The sequence below is a fragment of the Mixophyes fleayi genome, chromosome 6 (genome assembly GCF_038048845.1).
Source record: "Mixophyes fleayi isolate aMixFle1 chromosome 6, aMixFle1.hap1, whole genome shotgun sequence".
Lineage (NCBI taxonomy): Eukaryota > Metazoa > Chordata > Amphibia > Anura > Limnodynastidae > Mixophyes > Mixophyes fleayi.
Window position 1 is genome coordinate 33640408 of NC_134407.1, and position 24121 is coordinate 33664528.

General features: G+C 41.4%; 1 protein-coding gene and 1 long non-coding RNA gene across 3 annotated transcripts in view; one reads left to right on the forward strand and one right to left on the reverse strand.

The window, feature by feature from the left end:
* Nucleotides 1-4404, forward strand: part of LOC142161028 (uncharacterized) — a 55178-nt gene extending 50774 nt beyond the window's left edge. Inside the window, exon 3 of the long non-coding RNA XR_012693339.1 lies at nucleotides 4269-4404. This is a non-coding gene — a long non-coding RNA (uncharacterized LOC142161028). The remainder of the gene's footprint in view (nucleotides 1-4268) is intronic.
* The window catches only part of LOC142161027 (arsenite methyltransferase-like), a 30079-nt gene extending 7097 nt beyond the window's left edge, over nucleotides 1-22982 (reverse strand). Inside the window, exons 1-9 of one of the 2 annotated variants that reach the window (XM_075216231.1) lie at nucleotides 22893-22982; nucleotides 16779-16827; nucleotides 15793-15920; nucleotides 12224-12374; nucleotides 10192-10328; nucleotides 7642-7711; nucleotides 5429-5510; nucleotides 3886-4014; nucleotides 2163-2305 (exon numbers count right to left, since the gene is read on the reverse strand). In XM_075216231.1, the coding sequence (XP_075072332.1) occupies nucleotides 2163-2305; nucleotides 3886-4014; nucleotides 5429-5510; nucleotides 7642-7711; nucleotides 10192-10328; nucleotides 12224-12374; nucleotides 15793-15920; nucleotides 16779-16827; nucleotides 22893-22906 (903 nt within the window). In that variant the 5' untranslated portion in view covers nucleotides 22907-22982. Of the gene's footprint in view, nucleotides 1-2162; nucleotides 2306-3885; nucleotides 4015-5428; nucleotides 5511-7641; nucleotides 7712-10191; nucleotides 10329-12223; nucleotides 12375-15792; nucleotides 15921-16778; nucleotides 16828-17135; nucleotides 17262-22892 lie in introns of those variants that run through there. The other variant, XM_075216232.1, reaches the window with a different exon arrangement.
* Nucleotides 22983-24121: the final 1139 nt, after the last annotated feature.

Consider the following 24121-nt stretch of genomic DNA (forward strand, 5'->3'; position numbering starts at 1 on the left):
GTCACCAAAAATCGGGATTGTCCCACTAGAATAAGAACATTTGACATACTGTCCTGCTCTCTCCTACCTGTTCTTGTCACTTTCACCACCTGTGGCTGCTGGTTTCTATTGTTGCAGCTTGTCTGAATCCTGGAGTATTGGGGGCTCTATTTGGGAAAAAAATGGGTACATTTAGAAAATTCGAACCATCCCCGGCGTTAAATCAATAGGACCAACGATTAATTCTTAGGTCTTCCAGCACCAACATTAAAGTAATAGTATTCCCATTTAATAAATAAACCCATTTCCCTCCCTCCAAACAGCCCCAGCAATAAATTAATAGCATTTACGTAAAATAAATATACCTATTTTCCGCAACCCTCACTGCCATTAAATAATTCATATTCACATTTAATAAATAGACCTCATGCTCCTCAAACTCAGCCCCACATTCAATTAATAGTCCCCAAACCAGCCCATATTAAATTAATAGTCCCCACTATAAAATTAAATTGCCCCACCATCACTCCACAAACAAAATACCACCCATTAGTTAGCCACCACCTACCACACACACATTACATTGTCCGCTGTGCCACCACACACACATTACTGTGCCCCTTCATCAACATGCTGTGCCCCCTTATGTGCCCTCCTTGCTGCTTTTGCTTCCCCATTCTCCTGCCCCCTCTTCATCACACTGTGCCATGCTGCTTTTGCTCTCCCCTCCTCCTGGCCCCCTTCATCACACTGTGCCATGCTGCTTTTGCTCTCCCCTTCTCCTGGCCCCCTTCATCACCCTGTGCCATGCTGCTTTTGCCCCTCTTCACACTCTGCCATGCTGCTTTTGCCCCTTCACACTCTGCCATGCTGCTTTTGCCCCTCTTCACACTCTGCCATGCTGATTTTGCCCCCCTTCACACTCTGCCATGCTGATTTTGCCCCCCTTCACACTCTGCCATGCTGATTTTGCCCCCCTTCACACTCTGCCATGCTGCTTTTGCCCCCTTCACACTCTGCCATGCTGCTTGTGCCCCCCTTCACACTCTGCCATGCTGCTTGTGCCCCCCTTCACTCTGCCATGCTGCTTTTGCCCTCCTTCACACTCTGCCATGCTGCTTTTGCCCTCCTTCACACTCTGCCATGCTGCTTGTGCCCCCCTTCACACTCTGCCATGCTGCTTGTGCCCCCATTCACTCTGCCATGCTGCTTTTGCCCTCCTTCACACTCTGCCATGCTGCCTTTGCTCCCTGTTCACACTCTGCCATGCTGCCTTTGCTCCCCATTGCTTTTGTTCCTTCACTTACCTTTTCTATCGGCTTCTTTCTTCTCTTCTCTTTTCTTCTCTTCTCTTCTTGTCTTCTGTCTTATTTCTTGCTTGCTCCTCTCTGCACCGCTCCTCACTGAATGTCAGGCGTGACGTGACAACGTCACGCCTGACATTCAGTGCGAATGGAGCAGAGAGGAGGGAGGAGGGGCAGCCGGCGCCGCGATCACGTGAGTATTTTTTTGTTTTTAAAAGCACCTGCTCCCCCCACCAACAAAGCGGGGAGCCTTCAGGCGTCTGGGCCTACCGGGGGATACCCAGGAGGGCCAGTCCGACCCTGAATATCAATATATAAACCCAATAATACCAGGTGTTTAGTTGTAGGCGTACCCAGTATAGGTGTAAATTAGTCACATCTGTGTAGTTATCCCAAACCACGATGAAATAATCAGTCACTAGTTCTTAACTCCAGACCGGGATACCGAAAATAGAACATAGAGATAGTGTAGTAGTTTTTAAAAAAAACAAAACTGAATAGTGAACACCCAAATACAGTGCATGTGCGTACCAGATATAAATAAAATATGAGACTTATCTGTACTAATCCTTTGCACTATGTCACTCCAGGACCAATAGACAAAAGATACACAGGTGCTTATCTGTAATCATAGCCATCCTAAACTTTCTCGTATAAGGAAGTGTTATATGGTGTATAAAAACTGTCATATTAAGTGAACATTTGGTTGAGCACCATAATTTTGCTGATATTGTGTTCATTAGGTGTGTATAACTGTTTACCAAGTAAATGGAGCTAGAACTAGTTTAAAATATATTCCATAGCCCATAGGCAGGACTGGACAATGCTAACGATGTCCATGTGTCGGATGAAAGTTACGGTATTAGTGGAATATGGTACCTTGAAAGAGAAGTTTGCATCAAACTGTATTTCAGTTTCCAAGCCTGTAATTCCCCCTTTGTAAGTAACCAGGCTCTTTTCCTTGTCAGCATCCCTTGGGAGTTTGAACAGGCGAAAGGTAGCAGAGACGAGCTTGTAGTCACCTTGAACAAACATGCAGCAAATATCAGTTCATGCATTTTTTTTTAAACTGATTCACTAACATTTTATGCGTTAAATTTAGTGACTGAAAACGTCCTGATGAAGCCACATCTAGTGGTGCAATGATAACCCTCTCCCTCATATCTGAGATCCTATGCTGGGTCAGGTGTTCCTATACCCATTGGCACACCATGCCCACACACAGGTAAACAATCTTTTTATACCATCCATGTGTGTATTGCCACCATATTCACCACTGGCTAAATGTACCTACGAGACACAGTAGGCAGTGTATTTTATAAAGATTATATACTATGGGGTGGCGGGTTGCCCATATCCGGGTCACCCAGGCAGTGCACCCTGAGCGTTCCCAGGTGACATATATTCAGCTTATTACAGATAAGTGGGTTTGTATAGTCCTAGTGTACTTTAATTGTTTTCAGCTTTGCCTACATACTGAGCAATATCTGTCTCTCTATAAACCCGTGTCTTTTGATTAGCTTATTTAATTTTAACAGCAGAGTGCCTGTAAACAGGTTCCCATTTGTGAGTAGCTACCAACCATAAGGGTACTGGCTGTGGGCACTATTTGCTATACAGATGTAGTGGTAATACCCCTATACTTGGCATTGGCTTCTACTTTATGAAAAGCGTTAAGTGAATAAAGCAGTACATGTTTATGCTACCACTTGTGGGAAATCATTTAGACTTCCAGTAAACTGGCTTCTGTAAATCATTTCCAGCACACCTTTCACTGATATCCTACAATAATAATGATAATGATTATAATAATAATATGCAAATCTAATAGATCATTATTTGCCGTATTTTAATGAAATGTCCCAAAAAACAGCACATGATATATTTATATGTTGTCATTAGAGCAGGACTGTTAACTTACGGAGATTAAATAGTTTTTTTTTTAATATAAAATAAACGTATGTATAAGTTTACTTGCTATGTGAGTCTTTAGGAGTTTGTAGAAACATAAATGACGTTCACCTGATACAAATGCTATTGTTGCACAGCTGGATGCATGTTAAGATGCACCTGATTGAAGTTATGGGTGTAAGTGCACTTTTTTCTGTTTTTCTTCTTTTCCTGCGTATGCTCAGGGTGAAAATGTGTCCATCTCTACGTGAGTAACAATGAGACTACGCCAGTTTGTGCAGTGTATCTTGGTGATATCACTCTGCCATTACCCAGAAAATGGGCTGCACACATATGCTTCTGATCCTGGCACTTATGCCCACTTGCGCCTGGACAGGCGGGATGGAGTAGCTAAGGGGCATTGTATCCATAGGCCGAGTACAGTAAAGGTGTATTCATAGGCTACTGGTGCAGACCTGCACCCATATTGTAGTTTTACATATGTCCAAAATTGCGGCTTTTCTAGTGAACACAATTTGCAGTTGCACTTTGGGGCCAAAATGTGCCCACTTCGCATCAGCCCCAAAGTGTTTAGTGAGATCAGTAAATATAACATTTAATCTTTATAGGTATTAGTGCCTTATAAATGTCATGATAAAGCTAAACAGGACACATCATTAGAGATGGTAAAATTATCTTCCAATCAACTTACTTAATATCTCTTCTAGTTCCTTGTTGAAGGTGATATACCTAGAAGTCACTAGTCGTGGGCAACTGAACCCGATCTCTTTAGCAATCTGAGCAAGGTCCTCCCACAGCAATGCTCCACTGATGCCCTCCCCTGTGTCAAAACAGATGTCACTTCACATACATTTACACAGTACATTTGTAGACCATTGTCAAACTGTCTATAGCATTATAATACATAAGTGCTACAAATGGTAATATATTTATATACTCCTGTAGTAATATATGGATAAATGGTGAGCTCTGCTGTCTAAACTGTGAAATGCAAGAACAGATATTGGAAAGAAGTTCAAGGAGCGGAAAAAAATAATGATTGCTCGTGGTTTTCTGACTTCTTGTCCTCTGCAGAGACTTTGCACAATTATTTGTGGGACTGCATCTGAGATGGGAAAACGTATTCCTGAAACAGTAAAAAGTGACTTCATGGACCTGTCTACTATCACTAAGCGATCACCTCTTCATTAATGTAAGCATTTACATTTAGAGAGCCACTTTACTCTCACATTTACATTTTCAGATAAAAACCATGAAGGGGAAATAAATGATGATAACCTGACTTTCCACTGTTAAAAAGTAATTTATTAGCTAAAAATTCCATTATAGAGAGCATAAGAACTTCCCACATGTTTCTAATACAGGCTGAAGAGTTGAAATTGCAGCCTTTACAGCTGTGATCTTACTGGCTCTACCCCTGTGTATGAATCCACAACTCTTCACAGTGCATTTCTGCAGAGCAATTCTTCAAAGCTGTCATTCACACTCTGTCTACTCTTCTAGAGAGGCAAACTAATGCAGATAAGTGAAAGAGTATGGTAACAACGCAAAAAAACAGAATGGATAGACCTGCAGGTTCTATTCTACCATCAAATTCAATATTTTTATGTCAGTATAGGATCTTCATTCATTCTATGCTCATTATTAAACTCAGGAATACACAGACTCTCTCTTACACCAGCAGCTTAAAACACAGCCCACATGCATTATAAAGAGCACGACATAATGAAGTTATTTCATTTAATGTACATTTGTGCAGATAATACACCTGGTGGTAAGGATGGTGTTATAAGTGGTTGTTATAGATAGCACTGTTCATTAATGCTAAATAATATCTTTATATATCTTGTCCCTTTAAATATCTTGTCCCACAATACAAAATCCATTTTTGCCCACATTCAACAAGGAAGACCACAATCTGAGCAGCTCTTTTCATGAAGAGGAGCAAAGAGTACTGCACGCCGTCATTTACTGACTTCTTGATGTGTGAAGGCATATGATTTCCTTACAAATGGTGAAAAATGGTTGCAAGATGTCACAAAACAACATTAACGCTGTGTGTCTGAATTTGTTATAAATGACCCTTTGCTCTGGATAAGGGTATAGACTGAGCCTGCAAGTTGAAGACTTCTCAAACTCAAGCTCACAAATGAAAAAAGTTATCTTGACTAACCGATTAGCTACTTCCTAATTATGAAGAAATGATGTCTTTGCAATTGTGCCGTCATACTTACCCCAAAGCATTTTGTTTTTCTTCAGTTCTTCAGAAAGTTTTCTGTTAATATACATATCACTAAAGAACATTTCACCTCCATCCTGAGGAACAGAAGACACAGGTTTAATCGGAAAATGATAAATACTACAATAATTCATGTCAACCCCCCCCCCCCCCAAAAAAAACAAAAACAAACCAAACTACTGATACAATAAGAATAGCAGCCCATCAATGTCTGGGCGCACGAGATGCTAGAACGTTTGTGTATTTTTGGAGGTGATGGGACAATCCGTATATATCACACTGATTCTTATGGTCCTTTTCTTCACAGAAACATTTGTGGCAACCCAAAGTTCAGTAAATCCAATACATTTTTATTATTGTCTAGTAGTACATATAAGCACATTGAACATGGTATATATATGGGGTGCCAAGAAGTAGCTAAGGAGTTTGTCCTCCTCTGCACTGGAAGAGAATTCTCATTGGATCCTTGAAAGTCTGTGCTGTTCTTCCCAGTATTACTGGGAAGACATCCAATTATAATCTCGACTACACTTCTATCCGCAAGGTAAGCCCCAACCGATCCTGCAGGCTGCGAGTCATGAGAGTTTTTTCTTACGTGCCCACTTCAGTATTATCAGGAAAGGTTTGTGTGAACCAGTTATTGAGCACCAGGCAAACGTTCCGCAATCACATTCACATGGCCCTTTGTGTTTTGACAACAGTTCATTATTTTCTTTACTGTACTCATCTATAGGCTGCACACTGGCCCATTACCTAACCAAACAGCCATAAAGGTGTTTCTATCATTATATTATATGATGCCATTTTGCACCATGCACATAGTGGGCTTCATGTAAAGTTGGATGTAAGTCCAACTATTAAGCACAATATGCACTTTTCATTACTGCCCTACTGTCTGCAGACTTACACCTGCCTCTCCATTGCACATCTCTATGCTAATAGAGGTGGAACCAGGGGAGGAAGGGGCGGGCTAGCTTTGCCCAAGTACAGTAATGGTCTCACAGCACTGGGACCATGAGTTTGATTCCGACCAGAGTCCAATCTGAGTGGCATTTGTATGTTCTTCCTGTGTTTGTGTGGGTTTCCTCAGGGTGCTCCGGTTTCCTCCCACATTCCAAAAACATACTAATACGTTATTTGGCTGCTATCAGAATTGAGCCTAGTCTCTCTCTCTCTCTGGCTGTGTGTGTGTGTGTGTGTGTGTGTGTGTGTGTGTGTGTGTATGTTAGTGAATTTATACTGTAAGCTCCAATGGGGCAGGGACTGATGTGAATGAGTTCTCTGTACAGCACTGCAGAATCAGCAGCGCTATATAAATAAATGGTGATGATGATGACATGGAAATATCTAAACAGTCTGGGGCCACCAGCATTCCAAGCAATCTCCATACATTTCATTGTATGTTATGCGTTCTTTATTATTATTAATATTTATTTATAAGGCGTCACTGATTTTGTAGCACAGATTCCTTTCTTTAATAGTATCAGAGCACATAGCTGTTAATACTTAGACAACACTGTACTAGATCTATGGCTTCTCCATGTGATGATGACTGTGTGACAATCTGGCATTTATTAAATAAACATGTTCAATGCTCGCTGGAGCAGAGATCTTATTTCTTCATTTAATTTAAGCTATTTGAAGAGCTTTTCATTTAAGCGTTATACTTATGTCTTGATATTTCTTAAAAATATTGTTGATATTACCAGTTACTCTCCTTCTGGGGATTATATGAATGAACTATACACTGCTAAATCATAGGTATCAGGATACATGCTGAAAATCTTTTTATTAAACATGTGCTATGAATGATCACATACTGGCACCTAGTGGTCTTGTAGGCAGCTGTTTGTAGAGTTTTCACATATCTAACTCAAACATACATAACACACATGTTTATAGTTCAGCATTAAATGGATGACAAAAAATTGTGATTAAACCAGTGTTGTTTTATACTTTTGAGAACTATTGCGTAAATAGAAAAGAGCTATCTCAGCACCGGTAAGATCATATAACTTTAAAGAAAAGATTGTACATTTATGTTATCTCCAAATACAGAAGAGACCTAACAAGGTTATTATGGATGGTCATCGGAACCGATGCTTAGTAAATATACCCCATAATGTATTAAAAATCACAACAAGATATTGTGTAATTTTAACAGTACTTTGTGGTGAGAATTTGGGTATTCATTGCAGTGAGCGTTACCTTTAAAACCCTGTAAACTTCAGTTAGCACAGCCTTTTTATCCGGAGAAAGGTTTATCACACAGTTAGATCTGCAGGGAACATATAATCAACCTCAGTAAAGTCAGATTGGCTATTTTTCTAGACTATATAATACATTGGTCCATACTTGGCACAGATGCTGAGTGCTATAAGTACAGTAAAATACCCAGACTATGTGCTGCTTATACTAATTAGTAGTGACTGATTATTGTATGCTTGTATTTTTATTTGTAACTAATTAGGAAAAAGTGTTTAAGTTGTTTTTTTTTGTGTTATTTTGGGTTAATCAAGAACTCTGAAAAAACTAATTTGATTTAAGAAATGTATGTTGTGGAATGCCTGATGCAGAATAAACAGAGGGTATTCCATGTCCTGCAGGAAGTCTGAGAGGACAGCTCATACAGGAGCTGAGGAGAGGTCCTAGTGAGGCCGGTGTGTGTCCTGCAGGAGGTCTGAGAGGACAGCTCATACAGGAGCTGAGGAGAGGTCCTAGTGAGGCCAGTGTGTGTCCTGCAGGAGGTCTGAGAGTACAGCTCATACAGGAGCTGAGGAGAGGTCCTAGTGAGGCCGTTGTGTGTCCTGCAGGAAGTCAGAGGACAGCTCATACAGGAGCTGAGGAGAGGTCCTAGTGAGGCCGGTGTGTGTCCTGCAGGAAGTCTGAGAGGACAGCTCATACAGGAGCTGAGGAGAGGTCCTAGTGAGGCCGGTGTGTGTCCTGCAGGAGGTCTGAGAGGACAGCTCATACAGGAGCTGAGGAGAGGTCCTAGTGAGGCCGGTGTGTGTCCTGCAGGAGGTCTGAGAGGACAGCTCATACAGGAGCTGAGGAGAGGTCCTAGTGAGGCCGGTGTGTGTCCTGCAGGAGGTCTGAGAGGACAGCTCATACAGGAGCTGAGGAGAGGTCCTAGTGAGGCCGGTGTGTGTCCTGCAGGAAGTCTGAGAGGACAGCTCATACAGGAGCTGAGGAGAGGTGCTAGTGAGGCCGGTGTGTGTCCTGCAGGAAGTCTGAGAGGACAGCTCATACAGGAGCTGAGGAGACAGATAAGTGAGGAGCTGTGTTGTCCTGCAAGAGGCAGAAAGGTTTGAGGCAGAGGACCCAGTGAAGACAGGAGCGTGTCCTGTTCAGGGAGATAAAGAAGTTAATTAACTGAGGAGGGAACCTAAGAGAGAAAAGGACAGTGTTATTTATGTGTTAAGCAACTACAGCTAAAGTGGTAAGCAGCCTAGTGTAACAATCACTCCTGGAGAAATGGGATTCCTAGTCTTAGTCAAGATTAGCGCTGGCTGACCAAAAATGTAGAGTCTAATGAGGCAGGGTGGGAACTCGCAGGTAACAGTGCTCTGGACTGCCTCAAGGCATTACACGATAGTAGAAGATATAGCAGGAGATACTGGACTAAGCCGAGCTGAAAACTAGTACGCTAGGAATCAGGCAGAATTGTATCCGGAAACCAGGTCAAGCAAGCCAGGGACTGGTACACAGACGGTCAGTGCAGTACAGATTTTGGGGTCCAAAGGGGAGGTGAAGAAGACAGGCCTGGGACTGGTACAGTGGCGCTCAATGCAGTACAGACAGGGCCGGATTAACCATAGGGCTAACTGGGCTACAGCCCAGGGGCCTATGGCATCCAAGGGGCCCTTGAAAGTGCTCAGCAGCAGTATTGATCGGTCTTGCGCGATCAGTGCTGCTGAGCACTTTCTCTGCGGTCCTTCCCCGGCAAGCTGTAGTCTCCTTACTGAGGAGATCTCGTGAGTCTCACTTTCATGAGACATCCTCAGTAAAGAGCGTACAGCGCGCCGGGGAAGGAGGTAAGTGCCGGGTGGGGGGTGGGGGGGCCTTGGGGCAGGCAGCTCGGATCACGATGGGGGGGGGGGCAGCTCGGATCACGGGGAGGGGGCCCTCACGGGGGAATGGAGGCCCCCTTAGCCCAGGGGCCTCCATTCCCTTAATCCGGCACTGAGTACAGATTTGGGATCCAAAGGGGAGATCAGGTAGACAAGCCTGGGACTGGTATACTGGCGGTTTATGCTGTACAATTCAGAATCCACTGGGAGGTCATAATAGAAGCCAAGATCCAGTATAATGAGTAGTCAGATGGGTAGAGAAACCTGTTGCTCTGACACTGCTGCAGTGTCAGAACAGAGTTTATATATCCCAAGATTTGAAATGCCCACCGGCCAAAACCCAAAAGTGCCGATCGGAGACAACGTTGGGACGGGGAGAGGTGAGAATTTGTGACACCTAGCTACCCACTTGATGGGGGTGAAGAAGTGAGTCAGCACTCCCTATTATGGGGGCTAGGTTCATTGTTTTATGTGAGACAGTGGGTATATATGTTGCAGACTGCTGCCCTGACAATCACATTATATATGTCTTTAACAAGTAACGGCTCAACATTCAACTGTTGCATGCCATTAATGGTCACCCTGAGTTTTATGGAGTTATTTCCTGAATAGTACACAATAGCATAATAAGCATATCCTTCATGTAATAACCACATTAGGGGAAACATGACAGTAACATATTACCTACATTATAACATCAAAACTCTCATCCCCTAATTTAGCTTCTTTTAGGTTTTCAATGTATCCTTTGATGAACTCCACATTGGGCTGCTGCAGTCCAAACTTCTCCATATGATAATCAATGTATTTCCTTGACAGCTCTAACTGGAGAAGAAAAAATAATAAATATATTTAAGAATTTGGAATCAATAAAAATATTATTATTATTATTAATAATAAAAGAGTATATAATAGCAAGACTCTTACAGATAACTTAGAATCCAATTTAATAATCGGTTTCACAAACCTGCAGTGTAGGTTTACTTAGATATGTGTATTAAATGCCCCCTGGAGTGTAAGCTCTTACAAGCAGGATCCTCACTCCTTCTGTTTTCTTTATGTAATTATATTAATTTTGCAGGCTGTGTAAATTCTGCCATATGTTGTTATGTAATTTTGTTTTGCTTTTTATCTATGTAACTTTGTTGTTGGTTGAAACCCCCTATATCCAGGACTGCGGTCCCATTGTGACGCCTTATTAATTAAAGACAATAATGTGGCAGTCAGTTTGTCAACATACCAAGACTCATCAGCTGATATTCAGAAAACACTGAATTAGCTACACAACTACTAAATATAGGGACAAGTGCAGGATCTTCATACGGGTTATTCCATCTTTGTCTATTCACCATGGTTTAGTATTTAGCCTGGCTTGTTTTCACACCTACTCCCTTTCACAGCCTGGAATATTTTGTAGAATGGATTTTGTATTTGTTAGTCACATATTCATCTTCACACATTCAGCAACCCCCTCCCCTTAAAAATATAGTAAGTCACAAAGAAAGAAAAATTACAAATACTTAAAGATCATCATGTATTAAGTATTGTTCTTAAACCACCTATGGCAGCTGCTACAACCAGTAGCATTGGAATGGAGCAATATCTGTCCCAATCTTCCAGGTAAAATTGCTCAAGCTGGGTCTCAGTAGTTGAGGGGTAGCGATATGTTGATCTTGCAATGTGCCTGGGGACATTGTGTTGTTGAAAGTCAAACTCACTCACCAGTTTGACGTTTTTGGAAAAGGGTTACAGGATTTATCTGTAACATGCATCATTTATTTCCCATTTATCCTGACAAGATTGCAAGTCCCTGGTGCTGAAAAGCACCCCCATAACATGATGTTGCTAATACTTCACTTTAGGAATAGTGTTATCTGGCTGGTGTGCACTTAGCATTCGGGGCAAAGGATGCACTTTAGTCTCATCAGACCACAAGACTTTCTGCCACATCTCTGCAGTATATTCTAGATGGCATTTTGCAAATTCTATACTGGCAAAGACATAGGGTTTTTTCAACCAGAACTCCTTCCTTGCACCCATACCTTAAAAGGCCTTTTTGTGGAATGACAGAGTTTGTTGACCTAGATACATTATCTTCCATCGCAGCCACTAACTTCGGTAGCTGTGTCACAGTTGTCCTTGCAGTAGTTTCTCTTGTAAATGCCCTTCTCGTCTAGCAGCTAAGTTTAGGAGTTGGCCTGATCTAGGGACTATGGCTGTAGTTTCATACTTCTTCCACTTCTTTATTGTGCTCCAAGGGATGTTTAAACACCTTTGCAATGGTCTTGTATCCGTTCCCAGATTTGTGCCTCTCTACAATCATATCTCTTTCATCTTCATTTTCAATATTATTTTTATTGAAAAGCCTCTACCATGCTGTAGGACCTCACAGATTGACAGGTATTTATATTTACCAAAAAATGGAAAAAAGGTGATTGTAACAACAAAGGGTGCACAGACTATGTCAGGATCCCCTTTCCACAAGACAAAGACAGAAATTGATTCCCAATGTTATTTTTAGTTCAATTCATTCAAAGCATGTTACTCCCACAGTTTTCCAATGCATGCCAACCTGTTCACCCATGTGCATACATGCACCAGTATCTTACCCTGCCACTGTTGTTCCATTTCTTGGTGGACAGAAGTGTCATATCTCAAAGCATAGCTGGATATCAATACAATAGACAGTACATTTTCTTCATAATATATGTACACAATACCTGCTCATCGGTCATGTCTACTCCGGTGACGTGTCCTTTAGGTCCAACCAGCTTGCTCAGCATGAAACAGTCCCTTCCACTCCCACTGCCAAGGTCCAGCATCTTGCAGCTCTCTAAACATTCTGGTACCACAAGTCCACAGCCATAGTACCTAATAAGAGGAAATAAATTCAAATTAAAGTAGGGTGATTGGGGAAGTAGGAGAAGTTGAAAGAAGGTACAATAACACAATTAAAGCAGGAGTTTGTGGGATAGAGAGCTGGATATAAAGTATATATATACTTTATATTCAACATTTTCAATGTGGCTATTGTTATCCTGCCATTGTCTACTTCTATTTAGAAATTGTAATTGCTGACATCACTTCCTTTCATCACCACAAAAGGGCGCCAAAGATTTACTTTTATAATAGCAAGTTTTGAATTGGTGCGATTTCATTGGCACAAGTCTTGCCATCTAAAAAAGTCAATTGCAATTATTATTATTATTTATTTATAGGGAGCTACAAATTCAGCAGCGCTGTACAGAGAAGCAGTAGAACAAGGGTAAACCTAACACAAGTAGTATAACATGAAATAACATTGATCAACATAACACAAGCAGCATAATAAAGCAAATGTAAATATAACACAGGTAACATAATGTAATATGAGTGACAAAGATACAAAGGTAACATAGTTCCAGTAACATTACAAATGGCAATTTACAATGATAACATGGTTAAGTAGTGTGCAGGTAGCATAGTGAGTATGGACATGTCGGAGGGCATAATAGAGAGATAAATACAGTAACGCTAGAGGCGGATAACACTATAAATAGGAAACAAGAGGAAACTAGGAAATAAGAAGGCATAGGGGGTTGGAGAATACAATAGGAAGGAGTGGCTTATATGGGTTGGGTAGGTTATTGCGATAAGAGTGTTACCAACAATGACTATATAGACAAACAAATTTTGATTAGTTGAACAGCGACAATGATTAAACGCAGACTTACATTAAAACACACAAAGGACATTTCCGAAGAGGGAAGAGAGTCGCTGGTGGCGAAAAGGTGCTGGGGTTTGCAAGACTGGGAGGAAATGAGAGACTTAAATAAGGATTGTTTAGCTAGTAAGAGGGCAGAACTGTATAAGGAGAGGATAAAATTGAAGTGTAAGTAGCATGCAAGCGATATTTCCTCCAGCAACATTTTACGGTGTGAGAACATTTTTGTAAGAACCGCATCTGTTTTAAATGCCAATGCTTGGGACTGGTGCACCAGAGGCTCACTGAGGCGAAAGGAGCGGCAGAGTCGAAGGCAGATGTAAAAGTGATTGTAGAGGGAGACAGCCTGATTGGGGCATGCCACAGCGGTTATCGCAGAGAGGGGTGTTTCAAGCTAGGAAGAAAGAGTTTAGTGTTGAGGGCGTCTAGATTTGAGGGAGGGTGGTAGAGGTGAGGAAAGAGTGAATGAGAGGAGGGGGTGGTTAGAGAAGGGGAAAGGAAAGTTGGAGAAGTCAGAGATGGCGCATAGGTAGGAGAAGGGCCATGTGAAAGGCAAAAAAAGAGGAAGACTGGGAGGGATGTTTGGTATTGGCAGCGTCAGTGGGCTTGTCAGTAGGCATATTGAAATCAGCCAGGATATAGGAGATAAAGCCAGAAGACAGGAAGTGGGGAAGTCAGGCCACAAACGTTAGCAATGAAGAGGAGAACAGGGCTAGAAGTGAGCTAAATCACCATGACACAAAGGAGTGGACTTCGAAGGAAGAGATTGAGGGTTCAATGACCCCACAACACCAGACCGATCACTTGGTCTGGTATTTTGGGGGAAGGAGAGGCCCCCGTATGAGAGGGCAGCTGGAAAGGTGGTGTCAATAGAGGAGAGCCAAGTTTCTGTGATGACGAGGAGATGTTAGTTGGAGATGAAGAGATTGTGTACAGAGGCTAGTTTATTGCAGACGGATCTGACATTTAAGAGAGCACAGGAGAAAATAATTATATTTTCATGGACAAAGATAGGATTTAAGAGGGGTAGAAGGGGTTTTCAAATGATAAAAGTATAACAAAATGGGAGTCATTCACAAGGGGTTTTTGGGTACCTACTGGTCAAATTCTTGAGCATGGTCATGGGGGGATTTGGGGAGGATAGAGTTGTGAGCGGGCAGTGAATGGTGAACGGGACATACCTTACAACCTTCCAGCCTGCGGGACAATGCTGTGCCTGCATCGGGACAGTTGGGGGGTAGGCCAGTATGGTTACGATCACTTTTTAGGATTTGCACCATTCTGAAGGCAGAAGTGCCGGGATGTAGTAGATGGCTTATCATATATTTACAAATGTGAGTAACTAAAACTTCTGTATTTTAGTTATAAATAGGAGCAGAGATGGAACAGTGCATCGCTATGTACCATATATAAATTTGATGTGATGGTGCTCCTGTGTGCTGCTCTCAAATTAGCCTTTTCTGAGCATGAATGATCAGATGCAAATCAGCACATATGTAGAAGTAGCTTCGCTCTGTTCTTGAGAGTATTGTGTGGCCCTAATGCGGAGTGGTGACCTAGCCCCCGTTGGGGCCAGAAACCTCTAACACCTGTAGTTCCACCACTGAATAGAGACAATTTGAATTAGTCTTTTTACTGGCTGACAGAAGTGTACTGGGAAATGTTGTGTGTTTCTTCACTATCATTGGGGACACAGGATTTTACTACTATTTAAATGATGCTTTTATCAAATATTGATATCTACACCTGGACTGTAATCATGAATCTTTGCCTAGTACAGTCTACAAATTGTACTGTACAATAAATATACTGTGATGAAATGGCTCTGCATTGCCACCTGGTGTTAATACATGATACAGCTTTTTTATGTGCAACTATAACACCCACCACAAGTACACATCAGATCTTGTGTTTCCCAATGCTGTTGTGTGATATTATATGTTGTATTGTGTCTTGTGTCACTATCCTATGCAGATAATGATGATATATCCAGAGTGAATATGCTACAGGAAGTGGATATAGCATATTTGCCAACTTTATGACTCAAGCAGCAAGTGTAGGAGGTACGTGATGCAGTGAATCAGGTCATTTTGGCCCTGTCCTCCATGACAAAATGCAAAGAAGGCATCCTTGCACCTCTAGGACCAAAATGACGTGACATGCAGTGAATCGCATCATTGAGGCTGCTGTCTTGATCACCCCCACTAGCAAGTGGGTGGGATCCGAGAGAAAGGCCTGCACTCCCAGGGGTCCAGTAAAACACCCGAAATACCGGAGTCTCCCTGACATTCCAGAACAGTAGGCAACCATGGGATATGGATGTGATAGTTAAAAGCACAAACAAAACCTTGTAACGCAAAGAGCATTTACTAGGCTTTAAGAATGTGTGTTAAACAATTAATCCCTCTACCTGTTCTCTAAACAATATAGGCCTCAATATCGGAGGGATGGCTTACACATTGGTAGAAAAGAAATCTATTACTGGTTTAGATTAGCACTGGTTTACATCTGTATTACAAAAGAGCTAGAGAGACATATAATAATTTGCTATGGTTACTACACACTTCTGTGATAGAAATTCCATACCGTGAGGAAATATCTTCATGAATTTCACTCAGTGCATCTCTTATGTGTTTCGGTAGTGGTTTTGCAGGAGCAGCACAGGCTGAGGTTTTAAGATCCTTAGTATTAGTCAGCTGCTTCCCATAATAATCCTGTTACAACAAACAAAACATGAAAAGGAAGACAGCTGATATTGATTCTGCCTGAAAGATCGTTTTATACATTTTGACTCCTTCAAGCAATATATAAATATATCTTTCTCAGCATGTGAAAAAACCCAAATACCTGGATAAATATATGCATAATATGATGTGTTTCCCAGAATGTAAACATTAACAGGTACAATACGTTCTGTAAAGGTATGGAAACTTTTTCTTGAGTAAATTCTTTTTCACAAGAGATTTTTATTTTACCTGTTGTTTTACAGAGAACATCATTATTGTCAAACAATGCTGAGAACCGGGGATAATGCTAGATATGATTACAATAATACCAGAAGCAGGGCCAGTGCGACCACTAGGCGAACAGAGGCGCCAGGGTTCAGGGGGCACATAGACCACTGAATGATTGTCACTCATTCAGTTTCTTCATTGTCACCATGGCACACCTTGACATTGAGGGGCAGCTTTCTGTGTACTGTTACTACTCCATGTTGGTAATGGGCAGGATGTGTGTTGCCAGGGCTATGATGTCACAGCTTGGCGCCACACTCCCAAGAGGAGCACCTGCTGCCGCTGCTCCACACAAAAGGAGTGAAGACGGGACAGGGCATTGTCTGACAGGGTAGGGGGTTGCCGACTGGATGTGGGAGAGGTACCAGCTAGAGCGCCCAGGGGGAACACATCAGTCCAGTCTAGAAATTTGTAAGTACATCTGGTTCATAGCAAGCTTCATGGCATGTCAAGGGTCATTGAACAATGTCCTAAATTATTCCAATAGATCCGTAATAAAGAAATATTTCCAAGAGAAAAAAGCATTTTTGATATTTGGATTAGCTGTGTTCATGGTACCTTGACATCATCATAGGTTTGATGTGAGTTGCAGCTGGAATCTGGCAAGCTGGACAAAGAAAAGACAATTAGTATTTGCTACATTTCTGGTAACTTAGATTACATTTAATTACATTCCCACACCATTATGAATGTTGGTCATTGAAAATACAATAGAAGTGTTTACAAAAAGAAGAGATTTTGCAAGTTTTTCATGCATAAACTCAAAAGATGCAGAAAGTGTCCTGTGTGTAGAAATTATGGGCATGGACAGGCAAATGTTGGCTATGGTGTTGTTGAGGGAGTGGGGCAAAGAGTATGATGAAGCTAATTACATCATCACACAAGTTGCACAATCATAGCACATTCCACACCAACCTTGCTGACAGGTTTAGGAGGTCTCTTTCCAATTCGGGAGCCTCCTGGACATTCTGAGAGAGTAAGAAACTCTGATGTAGTAGGCTGACTGTCCAAACAAGGTATTGGTCCTCTGCCCTCACCCTATATTAAAGAACACTGGGACTATATAGCTACTTTAAAATATTGTATTAAAAACAGAGAGTGTTAGTTTCATATATTGCAATAGACGTCAAGCTGATCACCTGGCTCCAAGGTTTCTCTATATATTCAGTTTCTACACTCAAGCAAAATGTGTTCAACACAATTATTGCTATAACCTTTACTCCCTGTACACAGCTTATCAAGGGAAGTAGGGAAAAAGCAATAGTAGCAGTTATTGGACACTACAAGCACTGGGACAAACTGATAGAAGAGAACTACAATAAGAGTTAGGGGGGGAACTGGAAAATATTTATGACAGCTTTCTATATATTCCCCAACCCCCACCTCCCACAGCTCAGCAGGACTGCTGCAGCCTCTCAACAACAGAAAAAAATTATTATTATTTATGTCAAGCATTTCTTTCTTTTGCGTTTATATATACTTTTAAACAAAATAAAATCACTTATCATTATTTTTATTTTCATTTTTAAAGTAAAAGTAGAACTGTAAGCTCAAGTCTGGACTTCCAGTTCCACTGCGTATGTGTCAAGTGCCAATGCCGGCTTTACGTATGTGCAGGACACTATACACAGGTTGGTGATGCTGTAAAAGTACTCTTACCGCTGCCAGCAAGTATCACCGGGGAGGCGAGCATCTCTAAGCTGCCCTAGGCAATAATACCATGGTAAATTGCAGAGATAGAAAACTTGTCCTATCGCTGTCCCTTAATAAATAGACCCCTTAGTACGTTTGCAGTAATTTTGTTTTTTGCATCGTGGTCACATTCTTATTACACACCAGTTTTGCTTTATTGGCTCTGCCGAGCAAAATATATAACTCTTACTGTATCTTCCTTCACCCTCCAGCTACTGTCAGATGAAGCTTCTATTGCTTGGGGAGTTGTAGAGTTGTGTGCATGTAAGGCTCAACCCATTTGTAAAAAGCATAGCAATAATCGTGTTGAAATTCACATAGAATTTATGTTAAGTTGAGTGTAGGAACTGGGTAGACAGGGAAGACTTTGGTGTGCGTTGGGAAGTTTAGCATGTACTGCGTATATGACAACATCAATCTCTGTTTTTAATACAGAGTACATTTTTAAATCACTATATAGCATCAAAAACACTCTTGATTCCAAAATCTATTGGCAAGTGACCGCTCTCGAAATTCTTGCAAACGCACATGTAGAAAATATTATAATAATCACAGACCCTACGTTATGTGAGTTATCATACAGATTATTGTACAGCTCATGAACATCAACCAGGGAGAAAACAAGCAACATGGATTCAAATTCTTTTACTGCTAAATCTTTATCTTTCACATTCCATTGTATCTAGTTGCCTTTTATACATTTTATTGGAACTATACAAATATTTCTCTTTTCATCATGGCTGAACTTTGTCCACAGTTATAATGCTGTTGTCCAGTTACTAACTCTATTTTGCATAGTTTAAATGTAAGAGTTTTATATACGTTATTGTACAAGAGTAATAAAGTTTCTTGTTTTAGATTGAACTATTCCCAGTTTATTCATTTGACTTCTGCCGTAGGGAGGGTTATTTTTAGTTAATCTATCAATGCTTTGGATTTTTGAACTATTTAGCGCTGTTATATATTTGCAAGGATTTTTAAAGGTTAACAAAGCCTGAAACACAAGCTATACTAGCATAACTCCCATCTTTTAGATGTCCCTAACTGGGAAAGTGAGCACATGATGGTGGGGACTCCAAAGCTCTGAGACACACCTATCTCCCTTCCCCTCCCCTAAACAAACCTTAAACTCTGTGCAGTCTTGAAGGAGCTCCCATCAGTGGGGGACGCTTCCTAAACTGTCCTGGGATTGGGATAAATGTCTCATCCATGGGACACTTGGGAGGTATGTGCTAATAACTTAAAAAAAAATTGCTCAGAGCTTTTTTCTGATCATTTTATTGCCACAGGGGTGTATCTAGTCATCCCTTACACAAACATCTGTATACAGGTAGCATACATTGCACAAAATAATATGTTATTGACAATGTTGAAACCATTACAAATTTGACATAAAAATTCATTTTAAATTAATTAGAGTTATATTTTGCTGAATGCCCCCAAAACTTGCTGCCTGAGACAGCTCCAGTAGCTTGCCTCATTATAGGCCCAGCACTGCATTACACACAACTCAGGTCCATCTTAATAACTAGAAGAGGGTTAATCTCAAGGTGTATATAGCGCATGCATAACATATATTTAGTAGATTGTCAACACTGATATTAAAATGAACGTAAAAGGTAGGAAAAAAGCTTTTTTTTCCAGTGAAAAATGTATATCTTCTATAGATACCAAGAGAACTACTGCCCAAATTATAATGAAAAATGTTAAAATGCTTAATTTGTTTCGTCAATTAATATCTACACTTGAGCCATAAGGAAAAATATATTATTTAAAAGCCAGAGAAAAAACCTTGATTCCTTTAGAGATGTCATCATCATCCTCTGCAGTATAAATAAAATGTGTCCTATTCACACCTCCCAGTGACTGAATGTGTGTCCTCGGCACTAGGACACAGAGGAGACACACTAAGAATGGTTGCTTAGCAACATCAGGCTGGTATGAGAGAAAAGAACCTGTGATGAGTGACAGCCAGGGACACCCCCCCCCCCCCCCCATTATCTGGGCAGCAGGTCCATGGTCTGCTGCCACGATGGCCAAAGTACAATTAGAGAGAATATGAGTGAAATGGGACAGATATAAGGGTGAAATGACCTCAGAGTGTGACTGTGTAATAGAGAGACACACATCTGAGTGAGTGATGTTACCCCAGCAGAGGAGGGGTGAGATGGAGCTGAGAGAACACCAGAGTCAGTGCCAGAGCCGAGTGAGTGATGTTACCCCAGCAGAGGAGGGGTGAGATGGAGCTGAGAGATCACCAGAGATAGTACCAGAGCTAAGTGAGTGATGTTACCCCTGCAGAGGAGGGGTGAGCAGGGCTGGGAGAGCACCAGAGACAGTGCCAGAGCCGAGTGAGTGATGTTACCCCTGCAGAGGAGGGGTGAGATGGAGCTGAGAGAGCACCAGAGACAGTGCCAGAGTTGAGTGAGTGATGTTACCCCCGCAGAGGAGGGGTGAGCAGGGCTGAGAGATCACCAGAGATAGTACCAGAGCTGAGTGAGGGATGTTACCCCTGCAGAGGAGGGGTGAGCAGGGCTGGGAGAGCACCAGAGACAGTGCCAGAGCCGAGTGAGTGATGTTACCCCTGCCGAGGAGGGGTGAGATGGGGCTGAGAGAGCACCAGAGACAGTGCCACAGCCGAGTGAGTGATGTTACTACACAGGAGAGGTTAGTGAAACGTTGCTGAGAGAGGATGGATGTGCGCTATGGCACTACTTTAAGCGTGACTGTCCTAGTATCATAACCATGTCACCCCTTTAAGTACTGTGCAGGAGGAGTAAGGGGAAGTATATTCTGTGAGTGAAACCTGTCTACCACCTAAGAACTGTCCAGGGAGAGACAGCAAAGTGCAAGCTAAGAGGTGCATTACCCACCCATGCACCCCAGGACCACTCACAGTGACAGGGGGTTAGTAGCATATGTTACACAAAATAATATGTAAAATGTAGAAACCCCTCATTTACACTTGCCACAAAAAAAAATATTTTATATGACTTTATGTTTTACTGCATTCCCCCCAAAACCTGTATTATACCAGACTCGATGCTGTATTAATACATGGGTGAACAAGGGTAATGTATAAAGGATTATTTAAAAGCTGGAGAGGTAAAACCTTGATCCCTTTAGAGACTAATTTTGGCACTAATTTGTAAACCTGTTTCTCTTTCTTTCTATATGATGCCTGCATTTGCTTTGGGGGCTTATCGCAGTCTAAGACGGGCAGGGCAGGAATGTAGTAAACGTGCTACTATCGTCCTTTGCTCTCCACTATAGAATGCCTAATGTAGAAGAAGCACTTAGATGACCTAATTCCTTCCCTTTTTCATCTCTCCATTCGGAAAATAAAAAGTAAAACACTACATTTCTCATAACATACGTTGTTCATATCACTCTGCAGCCGATAGTAGAGGAAGGAACCAGTGGCAGTGTTACATACCACCGTATATACCCCCACTTTTACTGTGTATACATACAAATTTTAATTGAGTAAAACGCAGCACAGTGGTCCAAAATCATAGGGAGGTTAATTGGCTTCTGACAAAATGGACCCTAATGTGTGATCACACCTGCTACCAGATAAATCACCTAGCAAATGTGAAATCCTATATTTTTCCGTAACATTGATTGTGCTTACTCTGTTTATCCTGAAGCATAATGATATAATTAGGAATTATATTATCATTATTACGATTATTATAGTTTATTCATATCGCACCACCATATTACACAGTATTACTTGTCATTCACATCAGTCGCTGCCCCATTGCAGCTTATAGTCTAAATTCCCTGCCACACACAATCTAGAATTCATTTTAGTCAGCAGCCAAATTCCAGTATGTTTATGGAGTGTGTGAGAATATCGGAGAAGCCGGAGGAAGCCCAGGCAAACATGGGGAGAACATACAAACTCCATGGCTCTGGTCGGCGTTGAGCTCATGATCCTAGCTCTGTGATATTAATGGCTATTAATGCCACAGAAATATGAGCTATCATTGTAACCAGTCTGTTGTTGCTTAGCAGTATATTTTTTCGCATTCTCTCATTTTCATGCATTGTCTGCAGTAAGTGTGACACATGCATCCGTGCATACTGCACACATCTCCCCCTAGAGGGGGTAGGCAAATTCACTGCCAATATCACATCATTCTATTGGATTTCACATATACCCATACTTGCCAACTCTCCCGGAATGTACGTTAGACTCCCGCATTTCGCCCGAGTCTCACAGACTCCCGGGAGAGTGTGGCAATCTCCCGGCACTGCCCACTTCCTAGTGAAGTGGGCAAAATTAGGTCCAAAACACCGCAATTCACCGGGAATCGCAGCGTTTGGCCCCGCCCCTGTTGTAAAATGTTGTTTTGCGCCATTCTGTCACGGGGGCGGGGCCAAAATGACGTGATTTTCAGAGCCCCGCCCCCTGCACGCTCATCTTACCCGGCAGGCTCCCGGATCATACTTGCCATAAGTTGGCAAGTATGCATATACCCCTTTCATGGACAAAGGACAATATGCTCTCTGATAATTGTATAAAGAACAAGAGAGGAAATTCTGTACATTGGTGATTATAAAGTAAAACGTGGGATAAAAACATTCAAAAATTATATAAACTGTGACAGACATTAAAACTATAGTTATAACAATGAACATAATAATGACTACCAAGGTATTATTCATCAATTCTAACTTTATATTAGTAATCTCCAAAAATAATAATCAATCTCCAGTAGATTATCACATGTTTTAAAGATGTTTGAATATTGAATCCTACATTGATTATGCTACAACAGTGTTTTTAAAGTCACCCCTCTTCACATTTTCCTTTTTTCAATATATCTACAAAATGTATTAATCAGTGACTGTTTGTAAGATATCCTGTTAGGATAATTAAACAATTCACTACAATCAGAGACCTTGAATGCTACTGGACACTATTCCATTTACATTGTAGGAAATTGCTAATAGAACAAAAATACCTCTTACCTGGAATGTGACATTTCCAACTGCACAGCTCAGCACAGGTTCCCCCTGCACAGTTTAGCACAGGTATGTTAGATTACTCTACAGAATCCCGCTCAACTAAAAAAAAAAAGTGTTCTTTTCATAGAGTTCACTGCAGTGTTAACCTTGGGGCTCTGAATAAGCACTAAATGTTGACTTACAGATTCTCAGGTAGGTCATGAGCACTGAACATTAACCCACCCTCCACACTGAGCTGGAAGTAAATACTTGCATTATATACATATGACCTTTGTATTCTGACACACTAAAAATGCAAAGGAAAACAAAAGCTCACGTAAAATGATTAGACCACTCTAAGGTTGAGAGAATGGGAACAAATATCTCAGATGAAGAGCTAGATGAGATAATAAGATTCAAAAATCAGTAGAAGGTCCAGGGGGAAATTCGGCGAGTTTACAGGGAAAATTTAAAGCGGCAATGGCTTTAAAGGCATTGTTTAGCGGCGAGGTGAAAATAAGTCGGCAGTTAATACATTTACCCCCAGATGTTTTTTGGTGGCCTTAGAAAACCTTTAAAAAAATACTAATCACCCATCAAAGCAATGCTTTCACTGGTATTCTCCAAGGTGAAACCCTTCCCCTCAAATGCTAGAGACTAGAATAATATTAATACATTAAACCGGTAAAGACACCTTTTTCCGCTAGCTGCAGGCCTATATCTTAGCTTAATAATTATATAATACTCTTTTATAAAATATTAGCTTCCAGTTTACACAAAGGAGTCCCCCAGACCGTTCATTACGACCAAGTGGGGTTTGTTTCAGGGTGGCAAACAAGGGACAACAATCATCATCATTTATTTATATAGCGCCAACAGATTCCGTAGTGCTTTACAATTGGGAACAAACATCAATAAAACAATACTGGGTAATACAGACAGACATAGAGGTAAGAGGGCCCTGCTCGCAAGCTTACAATCTATGGGACAATGACAGTATGAAACACAAGGACATGTGCTACATTATATTGCACATTGGACCAGATAGAATGCAAAGGTAAAACGTATTGAGTGGGCTGTGTGATCAGTCACACAGCAATGTTGGTCAGAGGGTTGTTGTCTTGTCTTAGCTGTGTAGAGGGTGATAAATAGGGTAACCTACAGAGAATAAGATGCTGGTTGAGGAATATCATACTCTTGTCTGAAGAGGTGGGTCGTCAGACAACGCTTGAAGGTTGAAGGTTGAAGACTAG